This window comes from Pelodiscus sinensis, chromosome 19 (assembly GCF_052426305.1).
Source record: "Pelodiscus sinensis isolate ZL-2025 chromosome 19, ASM5242630v1, whole genome shotgun sequence".
Lineage (NCBI taxonomy): Eukaryota > Metazoa > Chordata > Testudines > Trionychidae > Pelodiscus > Pelodiscus sinensis.
The window spans coordinates 4,141,363-4,164,355 of record NC_143070.1 but is presented as its reverse complement, the minus strand read 5'-3'; the positions used below and the strand labels follow the sequence as shown (position 1 = coordinate 4,164,355).

Sequence of the window (22,993 nt, the reverse complement as noted above, 5' to 3'; positions counted from 1 at the left end):
CCATATAGTCACAGCTGAGTCAGTGTTCCTCCTCCTTTAGTGAAGTCCAGTCAGCGACCGGCAACAGCTGTTCTGCCCTGTTACTAGCCGTGATCGGAAGACGCTGGGTCCACAAAGAATGTGTGTTGGACTTTAAATACATGGTAAGAGGTTTTAATGAGACTGTTATTTACTCCTCCTTTACTCCTGCTTTACTAATTGTCTGGATTCACTTATCGTTTAGTTTAATATAACATGATAGCGGTTTTCAAATATCTAAAAGGGTGTCACAAGGAGGAAGGAGAAAATTTGTTCCTCTTGGTTTCTGAGGACAGGACAAGGAGTAATGGGCTTAAAGTGCAGCAGGGGAGGTTTAGATTGGACATTAGGAAAAAATTCCTAACTGTCAGGGTGGTCAAATATTGGAATAAATTGCCAAGGGAGGTGGTGGAATCTCCCTCTCTGGAGATATTTAAGAACAGGTTAGATAGACATCTGTCAGGGATGGTGTAGACGGAGCTTGATCCTGCCTTGAGGGCAGGGGGCTGGCCTCGATGACCTCTCGAGGTCCCTTCCAGTCCTATTATTCTATGATTCTATGATTAATATTCTTCTTCACCATCAATGGTCTCTTTTGATCATTTAGGTGAAACACTTGCTGCACATTTCTCAGAAGATTCACAGCCTGGCAGATAAAGAGAAACTGTCTGGGGTGTGGCATAAAGAGAAGTTGAGGAGCTAAAAGAACAAGCAAAGCAAAAAAGTTCCTTCCTCCAATGTCTTCCATATGACGGAAGCAAGACAGGAGCAACTCGCAGCTCGCTACAAGATGAATTGGGGTGGGGGGGGCTGAGGTTCTAGTTCCCACAGGCAGGGCTGGATTAACCATGAGGCTCATAAGGCTACAGCCTTAGCCCCGCTGCTGGTCAGGCAGGGGATCACCTGTTCTTACCTGGCCCTGCTGGAGCCTGGTTCGATCCTGCCAGCAGGAAAGGCAAAGCAGCCCCTGCGGCTACCCCAGCCTAGCAAACAAACACCAGTCCTGGTGGGGCTGGACTGTACATTTGAAAGGGCCTTACTGGTTGTTTTAAGATGCTGATTTTCCATTAATTCTTTTTGTTTGCTTAACCCTCATGCAGTGTGAGAGCTGCTGATCCCATTGCCTGGGATAGTCCTGTGGTGAGTGCAGGGGGGACAGATGGGCGCCAGGCCAGGCCAGACAACCTCTTGAGTCCCAGGACTCTATACTTTGGCTACCGTGGTGGAAGAGCTTGGTGGCCAGATAGCCTGTGGGGTGTATCAGTGGAGGTTCACTGCACAAACTGGGCATGATCCCACAAACAACACCTGGGTTGGGTGTGAGCACAGTCACTCCTTGTGCTGAGCCAGCGCTACACCGGGAGTCGGGGCTTTCAGAACAAGGCAGCCTAAACTACAATGTCACCCAGTGTAATTTTCCCACTATTAACTTCCACTACCTCAGGAGATTTTACACTAAGGACGTTACATTTAGATTAATCAGCTCATCGAATAGTCCATCTAATTTGCATCCAAACTATTCAGTGAGTCCATGAGGCTGCTTCTGCTTTTGAAATGTAGCAAGCTCTTGCTACATTTCAAAGGCAGACTTCCCCATGCTTCCCTGCCTCACTCCCATGGAGACAGTGTTGGGGGAAACCTGCTTTTAACCCAGCCCCCCGCCAGCACTGGCTCCTGCTCTCTCCCGCCCCCCCCCCTTGCTGTCTCTCTCTAATAGAGGCAGCAAAAGGGGAAGATAAGAGGGGAGTGGAAGAGCGAATAGTTGAGTTACTAGTTGACTATCTGATAAGCACAGAGGCTGTATCTAGACTGGCCGCTTGAATTTCGCAAAAGCACTGACTTCCTACTGTCTGAAATCAGTGCTTCTCACGGAAATACTATGCTGCTCCCGTTGGGGCAAAAGTCCCTTTTGCGCAAAACTTTTGCACAAACGGGCCAGTGTAGACAGCTCAGATTTGTTTTGTGCAAAAAAGCCCCAAGCGCAAAAATGGCGATCGGGGCTTTTTTGAGCAAAAGCGCGTCTAGATTGGCCACGGACGCTTTTCCGCAAAAAGTCCTCTTGCGGAAAAGCGTCCTGCCAATCTAGATGCTCTTTTCCGCAAATACGTTTAACGGAAAACTTTTCCGTTAAAAGTATTTGCGGAAAATCATGCCAGTCTAGACGTAGCCTACAATTAACTTAACTCTGCAGCTTCAGAGCAGGAAAATTGGGTAGGGGGCAGACGTAGCCTGACTGATTGGATAGTCGACTGGGCGCTTACATCTCCATTGTACCTCTGAAGGGCTTCCTTATGTGAACCAAAAGCTCATCATGGTCCTCAGAAGCCATAAGAAGTGTGGAGTGGGCTTAGGAGGGCACCTGTACCAGGACTTTTGCTTTGCACTGTGGGCCAGAGGAGAGTTGAGGGCCCTTCCCCCACACTGGGAATGGGCCCCTCTTAACTTTAATCTGGCCCTGCTTAGCCACACCCCATCCTGGGGCCCGCTTTCACAATGCGCAACTGGAGACCAGCCCACGCCCTTGGCCACGCGCCAGTGTCTGTGCCTCGTGGCTGCCCGGGCTGTTTGCAGGAGAGACCCGGGCCAAGTTCCGAGGGGTCCAGGGGTGGATGGATGCAGCAGCGCCCAAAGCATCCGGCCCTGCCCCGGGTGCGCTGCGGGGGGGGAATGCAGCGGGCCTGGGTGTTGCGACATGGACACTTCCCCATTCAGGCCAGGCCGGACGCAACTCGCCTTGCGCAAGGAAAACTAGGCTGGAGAAAGCAGAACCAGCGGGTGCCCAGCAGCCTCCCCTCCCCCTGCTCATCCAGCTCCGGCCCGGAGGTCACAGGATCGGCTCCCGGTGCAGGGTTCGCAGGGCGCAGCGCGGCCCGAACCCAGTTTCGCTTTCGCTCTGCTGCGCTCCGCTTCCCTCCTGTCCCCATGGGCCGGCGCGCTCATTGGCTGCCCTGGACCCCACCGGGGCACAGCCTGGGAAGTGCCGAGTCTGCGGGGCTCCAGTGTCTGAGCTGCTCTGGACTGTCCAGACCCCAAAAGCTGGTGATCCCATCCAGGTGTTTGGTTGTTTTTTAAAGTGCTACCAAACCATTGGTTGTTTTTTAAGTGTCTCCTATACAGACTCTGCTTTACATTACAGCTGCGTCTACACTGGCATGATTTTCCGGAAGTGCTTTTAACGGAAAAGTTTTCCGTTAAAAGCATTTTCGGAAAAGCACGTCTGGATGGGCAGGATGCTTTTCCGCAAAAGCACTTTTAGACGCAGTTTTCCGCAAAAAAAGCCCTGATGGCCATTTTCGCAATCGGGGCTTTTTTGCGGAAAACAGTACTGTGCTGTTTACACTGGCCCTTTTGCGCAAAAGTCTTTCGGAAAAAGACTTTTGCCTGAATGGGAGCAGCATAGTTTTTCCGGAAAAGCACTGATGATTTTACATGAGATCGTCAGTGCTTTTCCAGAAATTCAAGGGGCCAGTGTAGACAGCTGGCAAGTTTTTCCGGAAAAGCGGCTGTGTCTAGACTGGCCAGTTTTTCCGGAAAATCAGCCGCTTTTCCGGAAAAACTTGCCAGCTGTCTACACTGGCCACTTGAATTGCTGCAAAAGCACTGGCTTCCTACTGTAAGAAATCAGTGCTTCTGGCGGAAATACTAATGCTGCAACCGTTTGGGTAAAAGTCGCTTTTGCGTAAAAGGGCCAGTGTAGACAGCTGAGATTTGTTTTGCGCGAAAAAGCCCTGATGGCGAAAATGGCGATCGGGGCTTTTTTGCGCAACAGCGCATCTAGATTGGCCACGGACGCTTTTCCGCAAAAAGTCCTCTTGCGGAAAAGCGTCCGTGCCAATCTAGATGCTCATTTCCGAAAATGCTTTTAACGGAAAACTTTTCCGTTAAAAGCATTTCCGGAAAATCATGCCAGTCTAGACGTAGCCTACAATTAACTTAACTCTGCAGCTTCAGAGCAGGAAAATTGGGCAGGGGGCAGATTTTCAGCAGCCTCTGGGAGCAGGGGTCCTAAGGGCTGCGGCCACAATGCAAAGCAATGGGGCTTGAACCCAGGTCCCAGCCGGACTTCGGCTTTGGATCTCCATCCCCATACAAAGTGGGTGTAGGTGGAAGGGGACATTCAGCTTGAGCCAGGGTTCAAACTGTCCATGGAACCCTCTGTCCATGGAACTGGCCCTGTCCAGCAGGCATCTCCCTGTGTCTGTCAGGGGCTTTGGAAGCTTTCGGTCGACAGCAGCTGCAGAGAAACCAGGGCAGCCCCAGCTCTGTCGGCTCCACCTGCCCCGGCTGTGCAGGGCTGGGGCTGGGCAGATAAACCAGCGACACCAGCCAGCCCGAGTGACGTGGCAATTCTCTCCACAGGGACTTGCCAGGGAAGAGACCCAGAGCCAGGATCCTTCAGCACCTGGAGCTGGTTTGGTCGGTGCCTGCCGAGGCCTGGCTGGCCCTGGGGATAAAAGCAGAGCTTTGGAACAGCTCATTGGAAACCAGCTGAGACCCAGCCCGGCTTGTCGGGGCATTGGTGAAAACTCACCAGCAAATGTTATTGAAGAGGGAAGTTCCCAGATCATCCCACAAAGCCAAACCGTGCCCGAGCTGTAATCGAGGGAGCTGCATTGAAACTGCCCTTAGGAAGGGCTCGGCCGGCCCTGCCAGACCCACAGTGACCAGGCCGTAGCTACCACTGGCTGAAGAAACGGGGTTCCAGGGAGTATGTCTCTGCCTTCGGAGCCCACACGTCTTCCACAAGGAAAAGAGATGGGGAATGGGTCACCTGCTGAGAGGTCGGAGCCACTGCTGAGTTCCCAGGAAAGTCACCTGAGACCAAACAGAAGAGCCCCGGATGGAGAGAGCAGCACAGGTACCACTGCCTCTCTGAGGCCTTTTTACAATGTCCTCTGCCCCTGGATAACTTGCAGGAACCCAGTGAGGCCTGTATCTCCCTCTTGTGGCCAGTCCTCAAAAGACAAAACACTTAAATCAGCTAGGAGAATAGTGATAGAGATGTAGCCGTGTTAGTCTGGGGTAGCTGAAGCAAAATGCAGGACAATGTAGCACTTTAAGGACTAACAAGATGGTTTATTAGATGATGAGCTTTCGTGGGCCAGACCCACTTCCTCAGATCAAACAGTGGAAGAAAATAGTCACAACCATAGATACCAAAGGATACAGTTAAAAAAAATGAACACATATGAAAAGGACAAATCACATTTCAGAACAGGAGGGGGATGCGGGGGGGGAGGGGAGGAAGGAAGGTAAGTGTCTGTGAATTGACGATATTAGAGGTGGGGAGAGTGGGATGTTTGTGAGTTAATGGTATTAGAAGTGTATGAAGATGGTAAAAAAATAACAAAGCTCTCAGGGTCTCAGATAGAAACAAGGCTAGTCTGCACTTCACAGGGACATGGTTCAGGTTTTGGAGAGATCTTTGTGTTTTGAAATAGGAAAAGGATCAATTGTAGATTTGGAGGTTTGCCATCTCCTCCCCCCTAGTCTCTCTCTTTCACAAACTCATTTTCCATTGGAAACATTCTCAGGAGACGTCTCTGACAATCTCAAATTGAAGCCAATGTCTCTGGGGGCATTTTCCCTCCTGAAACACCTTTTTGCTCCCACATGGAATCAAAATATTCACTCCAAGCTTCTCTCTCTAGTTGCAAACTACAGTGAGCCCTCGCTACTTTGCGGTTCGACCATCGCGGATTCACGACTTCGCGGACTTTTTTCATTACGTATGTATATATTATAAAAGAAATATATCGCGGATTTTTTTAATATTTGTGCCTGTTTTAGTTTAGGGTACTGTAGTACATGCATTAAGTGTTCTGTACATTAAAGGGTGGTTTGTTAACAGTACTACGTAAAGGGAGGGTTTTAAAAGTCTGAATATACATGTTAAATAAATACGTAAATATGGTGTCCCTACTTCGCGGATTTTCAGCTATCGCGGTCGGGTTTGGAACCTATCTACCGCGATAAACGAGGGTTCACTGTATCCCCCTTCACAAGTCAAATCCAGCCGATACTGCTGGTAAATGCAGGGCCTGTCCCCTGCTGCAGGAGCAGTAGGAGCGCTAACGGCTCCATCTGTTACAGGTTGGCTCTCTGCGTTGAAATCCTGGGCACTTCCCCTGGCCGTGCTGAGCCTGGTTCTCAACCTCATTTTAATCAGCGTCATCATCGGCATGCTCTGCAGCCTCAGCACCCGCCCAGGTGAGTGTGGAGCCCGCTCTGAGCCTGTCTTTGCGCCTTGTGCTCAGGATCTCACTGGCAGCGTCTGCGCTTGCAGGGGATAAAACAGGGGTTGCAGCAAAGGAGCCCAGAGCTGGAAACGTGGCTCCAAATTCAGAGCTGGTGTCGCTTTGAGGAGCTGATTGTGTGGGGGCGGGCGCTGGCCACTGTTGTTGCAAAAGGGAACGTGTCTAGGCACAAGCTCAGCTTGCCCTGGTCTAGAGGGTGCGGGGGGGGGGTTGCTTCTTACACCGTCACTGGTGGGTTGTACCATTGATTACAGCAGGAGACAGGCAAATGTCTCACCCTGTTGCTTTCGCATCTCCAGCTGATCCAGTGGCTGCCTGCCCTGATGGCTGGGTCGGGTACCTGGGGAAGTGTTACTATTTCTCAGAGGCTGAAGCAAACTGGACCGACAGCCAGAAGAACTGCTCTGCCCTCGGTGCCTCCTTGTCGGGGATTGACACGCAGCAGGAAATGGTGAGATGGATTCTAGGCTGCACGGGGTAGGGGTGGCAAAGGCGGCTCTAGGCTGGGCTTGTCCTCAGGCTGTTGCTTGAATTTAGGGCAACTTCCCCCAGCCCAGATCAGCTGGAGCTCTGAACGCTCTGCCCACACCCCATTCTCCCCACACGCTGGGCACGGAGTCAGAGCCGTGTGGGGCTCATGTGACAACCCTCTACCTACAGGGAATTCCCAGCAGGGGGATCCAGATGCTTCCCAGCCCCTCGTTTGTGACCGGAGCAGCCTTGCTAGCCCAGTGTCCAATAATCATGAGTTGGGCTCCTCCAGGCCATGAGTCTGACTTTAAAATAACAGCTCTGAGGGTGTCTGGATTCAGGTGTTGTAGCTTTTAGGGGGTCACATTGACAAGCTTTTCTCTGTAGTCATTAGGGCTAGACACTCACTTTTTAAATACGAAATAGTCACTCGCTGTTGTAACGGTTGTTTTTTGAGGTAGCGTGTTCAGATCTATTCCAAGATGAGGTGTTGCATGAGTGTTGGAAAGTTTTTACCCTAGCTCAGGGTTACTCAACTTTGGAAGCCCCGGAGGCCGCAGTGATACTCACAGCACATGCCGAGTGCTGTAATTTAAGTGCGGTTGCATATACATGCCAATATATATGAAAATAGCTTCTTTCACACTGATGGGCATGAATACAAAGCACTTCCCACAATGCCCCAGCACTTCTGGCACCTGGGGGTTAGAAACACCCGACACCCTGTACCCGTCTGCTCCAGTCACCCCAATCGCTTGCGTCTTTCAATGCTCACCCCACCTGGGAGATACCTTGCAGGAGGCATAAGGGATCTGTCGAAAAAGGCTTTCTTTCTCGACCAATCCCCCTCTAGACGGCCACTTTTTGCGGACAAAGTGCTGAGTTGGCAAAAAGTGGTGGCCATTTTTATGCAAATGAAGGGTGGGATATTTAAATCCCCACTTCATTTGCCATGTTGACCTGCCTAATCTGCATCCTTCTGCTGACAGAGGGGTGCAGCCTAGACATATCCTCTGTGTTCCCATGGGGCTGGGAACCGAGGTCAAACTTGTTTTCTGCTCGGTAGTTTTCCCAGCTCAAGGCATGGGTTTAAGGCAGTGGTCCCCAACTGTTTGCGGTTGCTAGGCGCCCGGGCATCCGGGGGCGGGGCCACTCATGCGCTGGATGTCCAGGGGCAGGACCACGCCTGTGCTGTGCGCCCAGGGAAGGGGCTGCCCACACGCCCTGCACCTGGCACCGTGTATGTGCCGCACGCCGGGGGTAGGAGCCGCCCACGCACCCTGCATCTGGGGCCGGCCATGCGCATGCGCTGCGCACCCGGGGCAGGGGCCGCCCATGCGCCCTGCAGCCAGGGCAGGAGCCGCCCACGTGCCCTGCGCCCGGGGCCATCACCACGCGTGTGCTGCGCGTCAGGGGGCGGGGCCAGCCCAGATGTTTCGGCGGGCATACATAAATGCCCCGGCGGGCGCCATGGCACCTTCAGGCACCACATTGGGGACCACTGGTTTAAGGTGATAAAGTCCAGCTGCTGTTTGCGTTTGCAAGGTTCTAGGTCATGCTAAGCTGTGTACTCCAGGGATGGAAACTTCCATCCTAACCTGCTGAGTTGCAGGCCACACATCTGACTTTTTATGTGACATTCCTGAAGGCTGGAGTCATGCCACCCATCTCAGGGCAATACTGAAGACTAAGACCCATGCCACCGAGTCCCTGTGTCTAATGAGGCTTGGATGCAAATACAGGAGACCACCTTTCCATCCTGGACAAGGGCTGTGAATTCATTATGGCTACGTCTACACTGGCATGATTTTCCGGAAATGCTTTTAACGGAAAAGTTTTCCGTTAAAAGCATTTTCAGAAAAGCGCGTCTAGATTGGCAGGATGCTTTTCCTGAAAAGCACTTTTTGCGGAAAAGCGTCCGTGGCCAATCTAGACGCGCTTTTCCGCAAAAAAGCCCCAATCGCCATTTTCGCGATCGGGGCTTTTTTGTGGAAAACAGTACTGTGCTGTCTACACGGGCCCTTTTGCGCAAAAGTCTTTCGGAAAAAGACTTTTCCCTGAACAGGAGCAGCATAGTTTTTCCGGAAAAGCACTGATGATTTTACATTAGATCGTCAGTGCTTCTCCGGAAATTCAAGCGGCCAGTGTAGACAGCTGGCAAGTTTTTCCAGAAAAGCGGCTGATTTTCCGGAATAACTTGCCAGTGTAGACACAGCCTATGAGAATCCTGGAGGAGCTGGTCCTAAAGCTTCAGGAGAGAAGACTAGGCATGAAAGTTATAACGGCTCAGGATAGCTTGCTGGTTGGCAATATGGAGCAACAGCCACCCCACTCCACGTTAAAAAAGTGTCCTTAAACTTCGGGGCCGGAGCATGGTGGTCCTGTTGCTCCTTTTCATTAACCACCTTTGTGACTAGAGAGCACGGAGGGGAGTGGGAAAGAGATAGTCAAAGCCTATTACCAGCACAAAGCATTCACGCTCCACCCCTTCCACCGTGGGAGGGAGGGAGGTGAGTGTTTGCCACGTGGTCTTGGTGGAGCCACTCTGGAGGGGCTGTCTGTAGTCAGGACATCTATGCCCAGGGAGGTTGTGGAATCTCCATCCCTGGAGATATTGAAGAGCAGGTTGGACAGACACCTGTCGGGGATGGTCTAGACGGTGCTGGGTCCTGCCGCGAGGGGAGGGGACCGGACTCAATGACCTCTCGAGGTCCCTTCCAGTTCTACTGGTCTATGATTCTATGATGGGTTCATCCTGTTACACGTCCACCTCCTCCGCCTGTAGGTTTAGACTAGTGGCAGCTTTGCAAAGCAAGTCCGGAAGGGCCCTGTAGTCTGGGGGGGAGAGGGCTGAGAACGAGGTGCCCAGGCAAGAAAGCCACTGAGAGCCCCAGCTCCTGCTTCTCTACAGGTTGGTCGTATGCTTGGCCTGATGGACTGAGAGGGGCTGCGGGAGGCATGGCAGGTGGGGCAGGATCTGTTGCTGGAGGCAGCTAACTGTTACCTCTAGGATCATAGGTTTCGAAGGGACCAAGAGAGATTTCGCTGGGAACGAACCCTGGGCCTGGTAGTTTTCCCATAGGGCCCAGAACTGCTACTGGGGGGCCCTGGTGGGATGAGTTGTTCTCCCAGAGGAGGAGCAGCCGGTGTGCATCTGTCCAAGGCCTCCGAGACCTGCCTCTGGGGTGATGCTGCAGAGACAGACTTGGAAGGCCATGACTGTGCCCATCTGGTAGTGACCAAGGGAACACTCGGTGCTGTATCCTGGCAGCCGGGCACCCGCAGCTGGACAGGGGCTAAGCCAGGATCGCCACGGCCGATCCCGCCTCCCCTTTTGGTCCTGCCAAGCGAGGAGCGAGATTAAGGGCTGCTGCCAACTTTTATGGCCAAATGGGGCCAGACTGAGGGGCCCTTTGATGTACCGTATTTTCCGGCGTATAAGGCTACTGGGCGTATAAGACGACCCCCTAATTTTTTAGGGGGACCGTCTCCAGCAGACCAGGGACACCAGGAGCAAAGCCTCTGAGGACGCCCCAGCACCGGGACAGCCCCGGCGCGCCTGGGCTGACCCACCACCGGAGCCCCTCTGCGGCTTTGCAAAGCCTCAGGGGAAGCCGGCGTATAAGACGATCCCCGATTTTTGGGGGATGTTTTTTAGCATCAAAAGTCGTCTTATACGCCGGAAAACACGGTATATTGACTTTTATGTTTTGAACAAAGGATTTTCTGGCACGTAATCAAGGATCCTTAGACCACTGGATCGGCCTCCACAGGGAACCGGGCCAAGCCTGGAAATGGGCCAACGACACCGAATTCAACAACTGGTGGGTCCCCTTCTATTAATTCAATAAATATTTCAGTTTATAATGAGACTGGCCTTGTGGTTACAACCTGGGCCTGTGATTTGGGCAATGGGGGTTCAGTGCCTGGCTCCCCCACAGATTTCCAGTGTGACCTGGGGTGACTTGCTCAGGGCTGGATTTTCACTACTGGGGAAGCTGCTCCGGCAGCTGTGGAAGGTTGTTGATGGTTTGTTGCTGTTGCAGGTTTCCAATCGTAGGAGGAGCACAATGCGCTTTTCTGAGTCACAACAGCGTCTCCAGTTCCGGCTGCTCAAACTGTCAACCTTGGATCTGCAGCAAACCGGCCTAGAAACCAGAAAGTGGAGCCAAGAGACTGTGACCTGGATGAGGTGGCCTGGTCCTGTCCGTGGGGCTGTACCAAGCGGCCTCAACGTGTAGGGAATTGATGGGGCTGGTTAGAGACCCGGGGGCTTCTTGCGCAAGAATCCGCAGAGCGTCTACACTGCCCGCCCGCTCTTGCACAAGGAAATTGACAGTACGGCGTGGTAAGAGAAGGCTTCTTGCGCAAGAGCTACTCTCTTTTCTAAGCCCTCTTGCACAGGAGCTCTTGCCCAGCTGGGACACACTGGATCTTGGCTGATTTATGTGAGCTGGAGCTCTGGGGAAGACTCTTCTCTCCCCAGTACCAGGGGTGGGGGTTAGGGATAAATGTCCCCAAGGCTCAGCACAGCCTGACACCCCACAGCCCAGCCCCGCTGGAACAGCAAAACCAGAGCTTGGACTCGCTTCTACAGGCTGAGGGAGGGCTGGGAGCCAGGACTCCTGGGTTCCATTTCCCGCTTTGTCACCAATTCTCGGTGTGATCTTGGGCAGGTGAGTGTCTGTGACTCGGTTTCCCCAGGTGTGACACGGGGATAATGGAGCCGCACTCTGAGGTCTCCTCCATTCCCTGCTCAGAGGGAGATGGCGTCTCGCTGGCAAATCCACTGGTGTGCAGAGTTGCAGTCTTGTGAATGAATCCGATTCCCCTTCATCAACCCACAGCTGTTCCCCTCAGCTGGGCCTGACACCGGGAGCCTGTGGGACAAAGGAGAGCGCCTGTGGGTCCATCACACTCACTCGACAGCAGCTCTTCCCTGTGCTAACAGGATCCGCAGCTGCCCTATCCTCTCCCCCAGCTCTGCCCTGGGGCCTGCCCCTCCCCACCACTGCCAGGGTCTGGCCAGGGGCTCTAAGGGCCTCTCCCTGCCCCAAGCTCAGCTCCAGCCGCCTCCTCCCTCCTGCGCTAGCCCTACCCATCTCTCTCCTGCCCCATGGCTCCTCCTCACTGGGCTGTGCCAATGATGCCCCTCCTGGTCCCCTCCTGCCTCTAGCTGGTCTATATCTGCCCCTCTCCCGCCCCTCTCTCTGGGGATCCCCAAGGCTTTAGCTCACCCCTTTGTTCTGCTCCCTCCACACCCTGTTGATGGACAACCTCGTCATCACCTCATCCCTGTTCCTCCTCTGCCCTCCCCTGTCCCTGTCCCTGTCCCTGTCCCCAGCCCCTTCTGCCCACACAGGGGAGGGAAAGTGACTCAAGGAATCACTCACCGGGTCTGATCCAGCCGGGATCCATCCAGCCAGGTCCAGGCCTTCTCCGGGGAGGGGTGGGACAGTCCCACCCAGAGCTGAGTTTTGCTTTGTGTCAGGTTGTGGAGGGTCTCCTGCAGGAAGGGGGTGACAGGCACCTGGTGTCCAGAATGTTCTCTCGTGTCCAAGTCGTCATCAAGTCCAGCACCAGAAATATGGGGCTGTGTGCCTGGCAATCCCCATATAGACCGTCCCTCCAGCCGTCCCTCTACATCAGAGCTACTCAACTTTGGAAGCCTTGGGGGCCACCGTGATGCTCCTAGTACAGGGGTTCCCAACTTTTTTCGGTCCCCGTACCTCCTTGGCTTTTAGTAAACCTTCCCGTACCCCCTATTCAATATGAAAGGTGATAAATTCTAGACTCTAGAATCCACGACCTTTTTCACTAAGGGTGTGTCTAGACTACAGGGCTGTGTCTACACTGGGCCACTTATTCCGGAAAAGCAGCCGCTTTTCCGGAATAACTTGCCAGCTGTCTACACTGGCCGCTTGCTTTTCCGGAAAAGTAATAACAATCTACTGTAAAATTGTCACTGTTTTTCCGGAAAAACTATGCTGCTCCCGTTCGGGCAAAAGTCCTTTTCGGGAAAAACTGCCATATAGACAGCACAGTAGGGGTTTGTCAACAAAAGTGGACTTTTTTCAACAAAACTATACAGCTGTGTCTAGACTGGCAAGTTTTTCCGTTCATCTGCTTTTGCAGAAAAACTTGCCAGCTGTCTACACTGGCCGCTTGAATTTCCGCAAAAGCACTGACGATCTCATGTAAGATTGTCAGTGCTTTTGCGGAAATACTATGCTGCTGCCATTCGGGCAAAAGTCTTTTTCCAAAAAACTTTTGCGCAAAAGGGCCAGTGTAGACAGCAGAGATTTGTTTTCCGCAAAAAAGCCCCGATCGCAAAAATGGCGATCGGGGCTTTTTTGCGGAAAGGCGCATCTAGATTGGCCATGGATGCTTTTCCGCAAAAAGTGCTTTTGCGGAAAAGCGTCCTGCCAATCTAGATGCGCTTTTCCGAAAATGCTTTTAACGGAAAACTTTTCCATTAAAAGCATTTCTGGAAAATCATGCCAGTCTAGACGTAGCCTACCTGTATTTACACTGCTGCTGAGTTCTGTCTACATAATGTCGACAGAACTCAGCAGTTTTGTCGACAACGGTAAACCTCATTCTACGAGGAATAACGTCTTTTGTCAACAGAGTTCTGTCAACAGAAGGCATTATTGCATCTACACTGTCCTTTGCGTCTACACTGCCATGTTGACAAAGCGGCTTGCTTTGTTGACAGAACTGGATGTAGTCTAGACGCTCTTTGTCGACAGAAGGTTTGTTAACAGTATCTGTCGACAAAACTTCTGTCGACAAAACCCTGTAGTCTAGACGTATCCTAACACTACTACTTTTGGAATATTTCAATAGGATAATCTAGTTATTTACCAAATATTCCTTGTACCCCCTTGACAAGCTTCTCGTACCCCCTAGGGGTACGCGCACCCCAGGTTGGACACTCCTATCCTAGCACATGCCGAGAACCGCAGCTTAAGTGTGGTTGCATATACATGCAAATATAAATGCAAAAATATGCAAATAGCTTATTTCACACTGACAGGCACGAATATAAAGACTACACAACACGCAGGCCCCATTTAAGTCAGTACTGCTGATATGAATACAATGCAACAGTTACTCCATTTCCACCCCTATGACAACACTTTTACTGAACAATGACAGTCCAGGAAGTTAACTTCTGAAATGCATAGAACAGAACACCGTTATATTGACGACTTTTTTGTTTTGGCTCCCACCTGTGGGCCACATGTTGAGCCCTGTGTAAACCCAAACTGCACCGCAGGCCTCAAACAAACAGGCCACGGGCCACATGTGGCCTATGGGACGGACGTGTGTTGAGTAGCTCTGTTCTACATCTCTCTCTCCCACTCTCTCTGCCTCTCCCGGGCCAACCCTCCCAATATGCAAGATACACAGCCCTAGGCGGCACCAAATTACCCTGATTTCATGGTGCTCTAGGCAGCTGCGTGATATGTATGTGGCAGCCCCAGCTCCAGCAGCCAGCCCCGACGCCCGGCCAGCCCCTCTACAGGCTGCACCCAGCAGGGCCGTCCTTGAGGGAAGCTGAGCTCCCTGCCATCTGGGCCCCATTTCCCCACCCCTTCCTGCCCCCATTTCACCACTTTTCCCCAAGTGACACGGCTTAGGGACTTAGAAGTGCTGGCGTGGGCAGCAGAAATCAAACCTTCCCCCTCAGTCATGGGCAGCAGCGAGAAGTGGAGCGACCCCTTCCCAGGACACATGGCTCTGCTGGTTCCCAGCTGCTTCCCGGTACCAGTGAATGTGGGGGCAGCTCTGCCCTTTCCCCATGTCCCTCTTCTAGGAGCCTGGTAAGCAGAGCTCGCTGGGGCCCCTGCTACCTGCCTGCTTTGCTACTGCCTCCCCCACAGCCCTGGGACTGCCCCCCGACTCTGGCCACCACAGCTCTTGAACACAGCCCCTACCCCAATAGAGGGGAGATGTAGGTAGGGATGGCCCTGTCTCTCTCAGGGTATGTCTACACTGCAGAGTTTTTTCGGAAAAATGGCTGCTTTTCTGAAAACATTTCACTTACATCCACATTGCATTACAACACACTTTCAAAAGTTGTGCTCTTTGGAAAAAAAAATCCAAAGAATAGAAGGGTTTTTCCAACATTAGTAAACCTCTTTCTATGAGGAAGAAGCCCTCTTCCGAAAAAGCTCTTTTGCAAAAAGGCATGTGTGGATGGGGAAGAGGGAGTTCTTTTGGAAGAGGAAAGAGGAAAAAGCCCAGGGCTACGTCTAGACTGGCATGGATTTCTGAAAATGCTTTTAACGGAAAACTTTTCGGTTAAAAGCATTTTCGGAAAAGTACGTCTAGATTGGCAGGATGCTTTTCCGCAAAAGTACTTTTTGCGGAAAAGCATCCGTGGCCAAGCTAGACGCGGTTTTCCGCAAAAAAGCCCGGATCGCCATTTTCGCCATCGGGGCTTTTTTGCGGAAAACAAATCTCTGCTGTCTACACTGGCCCTTTTGAGCAAAAGTCTTTCGGAAAAAGACTTTTGCTCAAACGGGAGCAGCATAGTTTTTCCGGAAAAGCACGGATGATTTTACATGAGATCGTCAGTGCTTTTCTGGAAATTCAAGCGGCCAGTGTAGACAGCTGGCAAGTTTTTCCGGAAAAGCTGCTGATTTTCCGGAAAAACTTGCCAGTCTAGACACAGCCCAGGGGTCCTGGTAGCCACTTCATCCATAACAATCCCAGCTTACATCCATTCAGTGCGGACACTAGCTTTTCACTGACCACACAGCTCTCTTTGCTGTGTAGACGCTCTCTTTCGGACGACGTTATCCGGAAGATCTCGTCCAGAAAAGTTTCTTCTGAAAGAAGCCTGCAGTCTAGACACACCCCACTCGCACTCCCAGCTGAGCTGGGTTCGGCACACCCACACAGGGGAGGCTAACAATGGCTTAGAGCTGCTTCTGTCACCTACCCTGATCCTGAGACTCGTGATTTCTGTGGGTATTGTCAAAGCTGCCTCAGGAGTTTGGACCCCCCTTAGTAATCAGTAATAGGAACAGGGACGTCCAAACCAAATCCTTAGGCAGCTGTGAAAATCCCAGCCCTAAAGTGCATCTGTACCCAGGCCCAGCCCAGCAAGGGCAGCTCCAGCCGGGTGTTATCGGCCCCTTTACCTGCTCCTCCCGGTCCCGGATCACCAGCAGCTGGGAGCCCCTCGCGGCGCAGTCGCTGCGGCTCTTGTTCCAGGTTTTATTTTCTGTGGAGACCCAGTAGCACTTGTCCCCGCGCAGCCGCCAGTCTGAGGGGCAGAGTTTGCACCCGGCGTCCCCTGCAGAGAAACAGGCGCCATTAGTGCTCTGAGACTCATCCCCGGCTACTCCCTTCCTGTGACGGGCCAGGATGGGGATAAAGTGGGTTTGAGTTAGAGATGTTCAATATCGGTTAACTGAACAGTCGACTAACTGCATGAATTCGAATCACTTCCTCGACTAGTCTATCGTCCCCTGGGGGTGGGGCCAGCAGCCAGTGCGCTCTGGACCCACTCCCGAGGAGCCCTTTGCCAACCCACGCGGCTGCCTCTGTATCAGGATTCTTTGTAAGCTGAGCCTTTGAGTGAGCACCCAGGAGAGATTCAAATGCCAACCAGCTGATTAGCAGAGCGCACACAGACAGCAGCATGTGTGTCTATTGGTGGTGCTACCCATCCACACATGCCTCAGTGCACAGGGCATTCTGCACACGGCTGGAAAACATTAGAGGGAACATTGGTGAGGGACCCTTATTCCAGCTCCACACCAGCAGGACTGGTCTATCCGACACAGGGGAGATACCCAGGAGCCTAGGTGCCCACAATAACACCCATTTCACAGCCAGAGTGGCCTAGAAGGACTTGGAGTAACTGTGGGGTAAATTCAGACTAGCAGGGGAGGCTGGGAGCAAGGGGTGATGTGAAATGGGAGGGGACATGGGTCCTGATGTCAGAGAATGGGGTGTGTGTGTGTGGAACCAGGAGACAATGTCTCTAATAATGAGTTTTGACCCCATCTCCCACTGAAAAAAACTCCTAGATCACTTTGTATTATTTATTTAAATTTTCCCAGGTATTATCCTGAAAATGTCCACTAGGTGTCACTGCCTCCAGCCAGGCCCAACTGAGGCAGGTACATTCCTAACCTAGCACTGAGCGGGGCTGGGAACTAGATCGGTGCAGCCAGCAGGGGGCAGCGTGTTCCTGCCCTGCAGGATTCCCACGGCCTGGCCCAGCAGCTGGGTTCGGGAAGGGCGGCTCAGACGTTCTGGGGTTACCTGCTGGGCCGGGCTGGCCTGGGGGGCACAGCTGGGACCGGACACTGTCCAGGTGGGCGCTGTAGGCTGCTGTGCAGGGGTCCCTGCTCCCAGGGGGTGTCGCTGCATCTCTGCTCCCAGCTCCGTCGCTCCCAGGGGCTGCCGGGGTCTGTCCCTTCTCGGATGCCAAGTGGGAAACTGCAAAGCAGGATGGGGAGTGGGGGAGGAGAATGATGGTGACTGGTCAGTGTTACAGCAGGTTGTTAGACAGGAGGACTGACAAAGCCCTGAGGAGACCCCGGGCCTGGCCCAAAGTCTGTTCAGCCCCATCTCCTCTGACTCCCCTGGGCTACTGAGCAGCCCCAAAGGGTCAGGGTCTGAAAAAGTGGCTGGGACTGAAAAATCAGCTTGAGAGGTACCTAAATCCCTTGGGGCCTTTTTGCAAACCCAGCCAGTGTTTGCAGCTCTCTCAGTTACTCACCGCGCACCTCCACAGTGTCAGAGCACCTCCGAGTCTGACCGGATTTAGCCTCCCCACCCCATGTGAGACACGGCACAGACCTGTTACTGCCACTGTACGGCTAGAGAAACTGAGGCACAGAGGGCCTGGAGGTGGGGAAGTCCAGCCTGAATCCTAGGCTGGGAACAGACCATGTGATCTGGCCCTCTGGGGCTACATGTTCAATATGGCGTCGTCCTCCTCACCCTGAGAACAGCGTCACTTCCTCAGCTGAAATTGTGGAAGAAAATTGGCACCTACTAAACCATCTTATTAGTCTTTAAAGTGCTACATAGTCCTGTGTTTTGTTTCAGCTACACCAGACTAACACGGCTACATCTCTATTATTATTCACCCTGAGTGGTGCCTCAGAGGAGGAGCTGGGAGACATGTGGGCTGGGGTGTGAGATCGCACTGGAAGCCGAGGGGCTGGGCTGCAGCCGTGAGGGTGTCAGGCTGGCGGTCAGAGTGTCTGGGTCTCTTTGCTGCTACAGTCATGGCTTTGCTCACAGACTTTCTCCCAGGCGGGGATGGGTGCCCCTCCCCCTCTAATGCTCCCACTCCAATACCAAGGTGAGGGGCACAGCCTGCTTGCTTAGAACTTTATCTGGCATCTGTCACTTCCCCTCTGTGTCCCCTGCCCACGTTCCCTGTGACGCAGGGAGGATCATGGGATTTTACAAGGGGTTTAGGCACCTAAAGCTGCAGAGAGGCCTGAGGGAGGTTTTCAGAAGCACCTCGGCCCAGCTCCTCAACAGTATCCAGGTGCCTAACTCCCTTGGGTGCTGGGCAGCTCAAAATGTTTGGGAACCTAGGCCTTAAGGGCCCAATTCCCATTTATTTCAATAGGCGTCAGATGCCTAGAACAACCCCTCGGGGCTACGTCTAGACTGGCATAATTTTCCAGAAATGCTTTTAACGGAAAACTTTTCTGTTAAAAGCATTTTCGGAACAGAGCATCTAGATTGGCACGGACGCTTTTCCGCAAAAGCATTTTTTGCGGAAAAGCGTCCAATCTAGACGCGCTTTTCTGCAAAAAAAACCCCGATCGCCATTTTAGCAATCAGGGCTTTTATGCGCAAAACAAATCTGAGCTGTCTACACTGGCCCTTTTGCGCAAAAGCTTTGCACAAAAGGACTTTTGCCCGAACGGGAGCAGCATAGTATTTCCGCAAGAAGCACTGACAATCTTACATGAGATCCTCAGTGCTTTTGCGGATATTCAAGCAGCCAGTGTAGACAGCTGGCAAGTTTTTCCGGAAAAGCGGCTGATTTTCCGGAAAAACTGGCCAGTCTAGACACAGCTTAGGGGTATGTTTACACAGCAGCATTATTTCTACACTTCAAGCAGTTATTTTGATATAATGCTGAAATAAAGTGCAAGCAGAGGATTGCTTACTCTGACTCCTATGATATTCATTTCACAAGGAGTAAGAGTATGTCTACACTGTACAACTATTTTGAGACATTGGACGTATCCTGAAATAGCTACCACAGGTCGTAACGAGCTGCCCATTATTTTGAAATATTTTTCAAAATAACAGGCATGCTATTTCGGCATCCCGGTAACCCTCATTCCATGAGGGTTAAGGGAGTTTCAAAATAGCGTGTTATTTTGAAATCTGGTGCTGTGTAGATGCACCAAATTTCAAAATAACCTATTTAGAAATTCAATCAAAATCAGATACGCAATGTGCATAGCACAGATTGCATATCGTATTTCGAGTTTAGGATGTTGTGTAGACGCACCCTAAGGGAAGTTGGAGGAAGAGTGCTCTTTCTTGGACTTCCTGCCGTGTAGACAGCGCCAAAAGCCAAAATAAGCTATTTCAACTTCAGCTACACAATTAGTGTAGCTTAAGCTAATTTTGGATTTAGCCCTCCTGTGTAGACGTGCCCTAGGTGCCTCGCTGTGGTGTTAAGCACCTAAACCCTGTGGAATCCCAGCCTTACGGGATCAGCCCAGGGTCACACGGGGAATCAGTGGCAGAACCTGGAACTGGTCCTAGAGATACTGAATCCGGATTAGGACCAAAACCACTGAGCCAGCCTCCTTGTCAGAGCACCTGTGAGCTCCCGCCCAGTCCTGCCATTTTGGTGCGATCAGCCAGCTCCCTCTGACATGTCGGCCTGGAGAGGGAATCACGACATTCAGGGTATGTCTAGACTACAGGGTTTTGTCAACAGAAGTTTTGTCGACAGATACTGTCGACAAAGCTTCTGTCGACAAAGAGCATCTAGACGACATCCAGTTCTGTCGACAAAGCAAGCCGCTTTGTCGACATAACAGTGTGGACGCAAAGGATGGTGTAGATGCAATAACGCCTTCTATCAACAGAACTCTGTCGACAAAAGGCGTTATTCCTCGTAGAATGAGGTTTACATACGTCGACAACACTGCTGGGTTTTGTTGACGTTATGTCTACATAACTCAAAGGCAGTGTGGATGCAGGTATAGTTTTGTCGACAAAAGTCCACTTTTGTCGACAAAACCCTGTAGTCTAGACACACCCTCAGGGGGAAACATTCCCAGCTGGCTTTTGGTGATGTCCTTTCTCCATTTATCCCCTATTATTCAAAGACCCACAGTGAGAGAGAGCTGTGATCAGGGCCCTGTTGGGCCAGGCGCTGCACAGACACAGTGAAAGACAGGCCTTGCCCCCAAAGAAGTTACAAATTGTACAGGGAAAGGTAGCATGATCTCCATTTTATATTTGGGAAACTAAGGCTCAGGGTAATTCAGTGACTTGCCCCCAGTCACAGAAGGAGTCTGCGGTAAAGACTAGAATGGATTCCCAAGCCCCAGAGTTAAGTGCTGACAGCCTAAGGGGGGAATATTCAACATCTGTATGAACATGGTGTTTCTGGGGCTTCTTAAAATCTCCCCTGAAATAAACAGGATGAAAACATTGGTTAGGGGAAGAAATAGAAGCATCAGAGCAAAGGACGTTTGGAAGGTCACGCCGCAGATCTGGGAGTAGAACTCTGGTCTCTTAGGGTTCGTCTACACAGCAGTCGCTACAACGGCTGCTATTCCAAAATAACAATGCGAGTGTCTGCACAGCAATTCTGTTATTTCTAAATACATTCAAAATAACGGACAGCTTCTGTAAACTTCATTCCACAAGGAATAACACTTATTTGGAAACAGCTATTTCGGAAAAGCGGTAGTTTGGACGCTCCACTGCTGCTAATTCGAAATAGCCCCTCCTTAGGGCCATTCTAAGTCATTATTCCCCAGTGCCTCTTGGGTCTCTAAATTGAGATAGCGCATCTGCATTAGAGGTGCCTGCCTCGGACTAATTTTGAGGCTTCCCTGTAGTGTAGACGTGCTATTTCGATATAGATATTTCGGAATCTCTCTTCCGGAATAGCTTATTCCGAAATAAGTGTGCAGAGGAGACATAGCCTTAAGGACAAAACTCTCTTTTCACAGGGTCTCTCACTAGGTCTCCCTTGGTTCATCTACCTCTCTCTCTTGTTCTGTGTGTCTTTGATAGAAAAAACAAAGAAACTGGTCGTTCCAATATTTCAGCATTTGGTTTTGCCCCAAATTGGGCAAACTCTGAAATGTTTGTGACTCTGATCAAAACTTTCGATCCGCGCCCTGAACCCCTGAATCCCCTCTCAGCACCTCTTGCTTTCCTGCATCCTGAACCCCCTCCTGTACTGCAAGCATCTGGCCTACCCCTGAGCTGCCTCCCAGAGCCAGCACCCTGCATCCCCTCCTGCATCCCAAACCCCTGTGCCAGCCCAGTGAAAGGGAGGGAGGATGGAATCCCATTTTCTTTTAGCCAGCTCCAGTGTGTGCCAGGATCTATCTAGTTATCCCTGCATCCCCATGCACACCCATCTACCTGGGTATCTGATTGTCTCTTTGTGTGACAGCCACGTGCTTTCCGGTATTAGGGTCACCAGCAAGTAGGAGGGACGGGACAGTGCAGGCTGGTCAGTGACGGACCCGCAGTGACAAACCCAGTGCGGCAGCTACTCACCCCAAATCCCCAGAACAATCACAGCAAACAGCAGCACCGTGTTCCCAGCCCATCCGCCCCATAGCGCCGTGCGGTGCCACCAGGGACACTGGGCACCTGCAGAAACCAATATCTAATGAGAGACAATCGGGATCGGGTGCATGAAATACTGTTTCAGGGCTGCACTTTGCAACGGGAGAGGGGAGGGTTCAAAACTCAGAGCCTCTGTCCCACCTCCACTCCCATATGCTGCTCCCCCGTCAGCTGTCAGTACCATGGCTGGTGCTGCCTCCTGCCCTGTCCTATACAGGTGGGCTCGAGGCCAGGGGAGTTGGGGGGAGGAGGCAGCGGCATATGCTGGTCCCACCAAATGTTACGAGCCGCACGCCCAGACCGTTAACGGCCGCTCTGTGCATGTCCCCCAGCGCCTGGCGGAAAAAGAGGCAGGTGCATTGGGGTAGAACTGTGGTATGCAACCTTTTTTCAACCGCGATCCCCAGGGCTGGGCCCGGCCGTTGGTGGCCACATGGTGCAGCAACCCCCCCAGGAAGACATCTGAGACCCCATTGGGAGTCGTGACCGACAGGTTGCGTACCACTTGGGGAGAGCATGGGGGTTGGGGGACGGGTACTGGGTTAGAGCAGTAGTATGTCGGGGGGGGGGGGGGGGGGGTCCTGGCTCCGGGGGATGAGCAGATACATTGGATTAGAGCAAGGGGGAAGGTGCCTGGCTCAAGGGGGGGGGCATTGGGTTAGAGCAGTTGGCTGGAGGGTACCTGGCTCTGAGGAAGGGGCGGATGCATTGGGTTAGGGCAGGGAGCTGGGTGTTAGAACAACTCGTGTCTCTCCTTTCCCACAGGTGGGAAGTGGAGTCTAGTGGGTAGATCTGGGAATCTGGGCTTGGGGGTTCCAGTCTCAGCTCTGTGGGAGCTGGCGCTGGGCAGGACAGGCGGGGGAAAGGAAGGGATTCTGGGAAGCAGGATTCCCGGGTTCCTCTCCTAGCCATGCCCCTGACTTTCCTCTTGTCCACAGGCCAGTCATTCCCCCGTGTGGGCCTAAATTTGCCTATTGCCTCCACCTTAGAGATGCCGGGACACCAAGCTCCTGTTTGCCTTCTCTGTTGTGTGCGTAGATACTGAAGGATCAGACCCCAAATCCTGCACTGCTGTCAGTCCATATGTCCAACTCAGACTCACCCCAGCCCCTGCCACCCTATGAGCCCTACTGGGGTGGCAGCCCCAGCCCTCACCCTGCTGATGGGACATGGAGCCTGCAGGCGGGGAGCAGGGTTTGCAATCAGTACCTTGGATCCTGGCAGGCAATGGGACGGCCCAGCTGCCCTCCTTGGGCTTTCGGTTCATCACCATGTAGGCCTCCTCGTCCTCCATTAGCTCAGATATTGTCGCCCAGAAAGCGAAGGCAGTGACAGTGCAGCTGGGAGCTTCTCCGAGCTGCGTGGGGAGGGGGTGTGAGACCACAGGAAACTGAGCCACGGCCTGTCACTGGGTG

At 52.3% G+C, this 22,993-nt stretch overlaps 2 protein-coding genes across 2 annotated transcripts; one reads left to right on the top strand and one right to left on the bottom strand.

The window, feature by feature from the left end:
* Positions 1 to 6: 6 nt before the first annotated feature.
* On the top strand, positions 7 to 12,787 carry LOC106732923 (early activation antigen CD69-like). The gene is made up of 7 exons (XM_075913485.2): positions 7 to 143; positions 4,378 to 4,876; positions 5,670 to 5,747; positions 6,112 to 6,228; positions 6,575 to 6,726; positions 10,467 to 10,570; positions 10,793 to 12,787. The coding sequence occupies exons 2-7, from the start codon at positions 4,729 to 4,731 to the stop codon at positions 10,896 to 10,898; spliced, it is 705 nt and encodes a 234-aa protein (XP_075769600.2). The 5' UTR covers positions 7 to 143; positions 4,378 to 4,728; the 3' UTR covers positions 10,899 to 12,787.
* On the bottom strand, positions 12,136 to 22,872 carry LOC149522064 (killer cell lectin-like receptor subfamily B member 1B allele B). The gene is made up of 3 exons (XM_089771463.1): positions 22,788 to 22,872; positions 15,902 to 16,056; positions 12,136 to 12,252 (listed from the first exon to the last, which is right to left on the bottom strand). Exons 1-3 carry the CDS (start codon positions 22,870 to 22,872, stop codon positions 12,136 to 12,138), a joined length of 357 nt encoding a protein of 118 aa, XP_089627589.1.
* Between the last annotated feature and the right edge of the window lie 121 nt (positions 22,873 to 22,993).

Bases quoted from the DNA above. Each gene is read 5' to 3' on its own strand.
- LOC106732923 (XM_075913485.2), top strand. From the start codon at position 4,729: ATGTCTCTGCCTTCGGAGCCCACACGTCTTCCACAAGGAAAAGAGATG. The intron at 5,748-6,111 runs GTATGTATATAT...CATCTGTTACAG, and splicing joins TCGCGGACTTTTTTCATTAC to GTTGGCTCTCTGCGTTGAAA. The intron at 6,727-10,466 runs GTGAGATGGATT...TTTTGAACAAAG, and splicing joins TTGACACGCAGCAGGAAATG to GATTTTCTGGCACGTAATCA.
- LOC149522064 (XM_089771463.1), bottom strand. From the start codon at position 22,872: ATGGAGGACGAGGAGGCCTACATGGTGATGAACCGAAAGCCCAAGGAG. The intron at 16,057-22,787 runs GTACTGATTGCA...GTTTCTCTGCAG, and splicing joins ATTGCCTGCCAGGATCCAAG to GGGACGCCGGGTGCAAACTC. The intron at 12,253-15,901 runs GTAAAGGGGCCG...CCCTTCCTGCAG, and splicing joins TCCGGGACCGGGAGGAGCAG to GAGACCCTCCACAACCTGAC.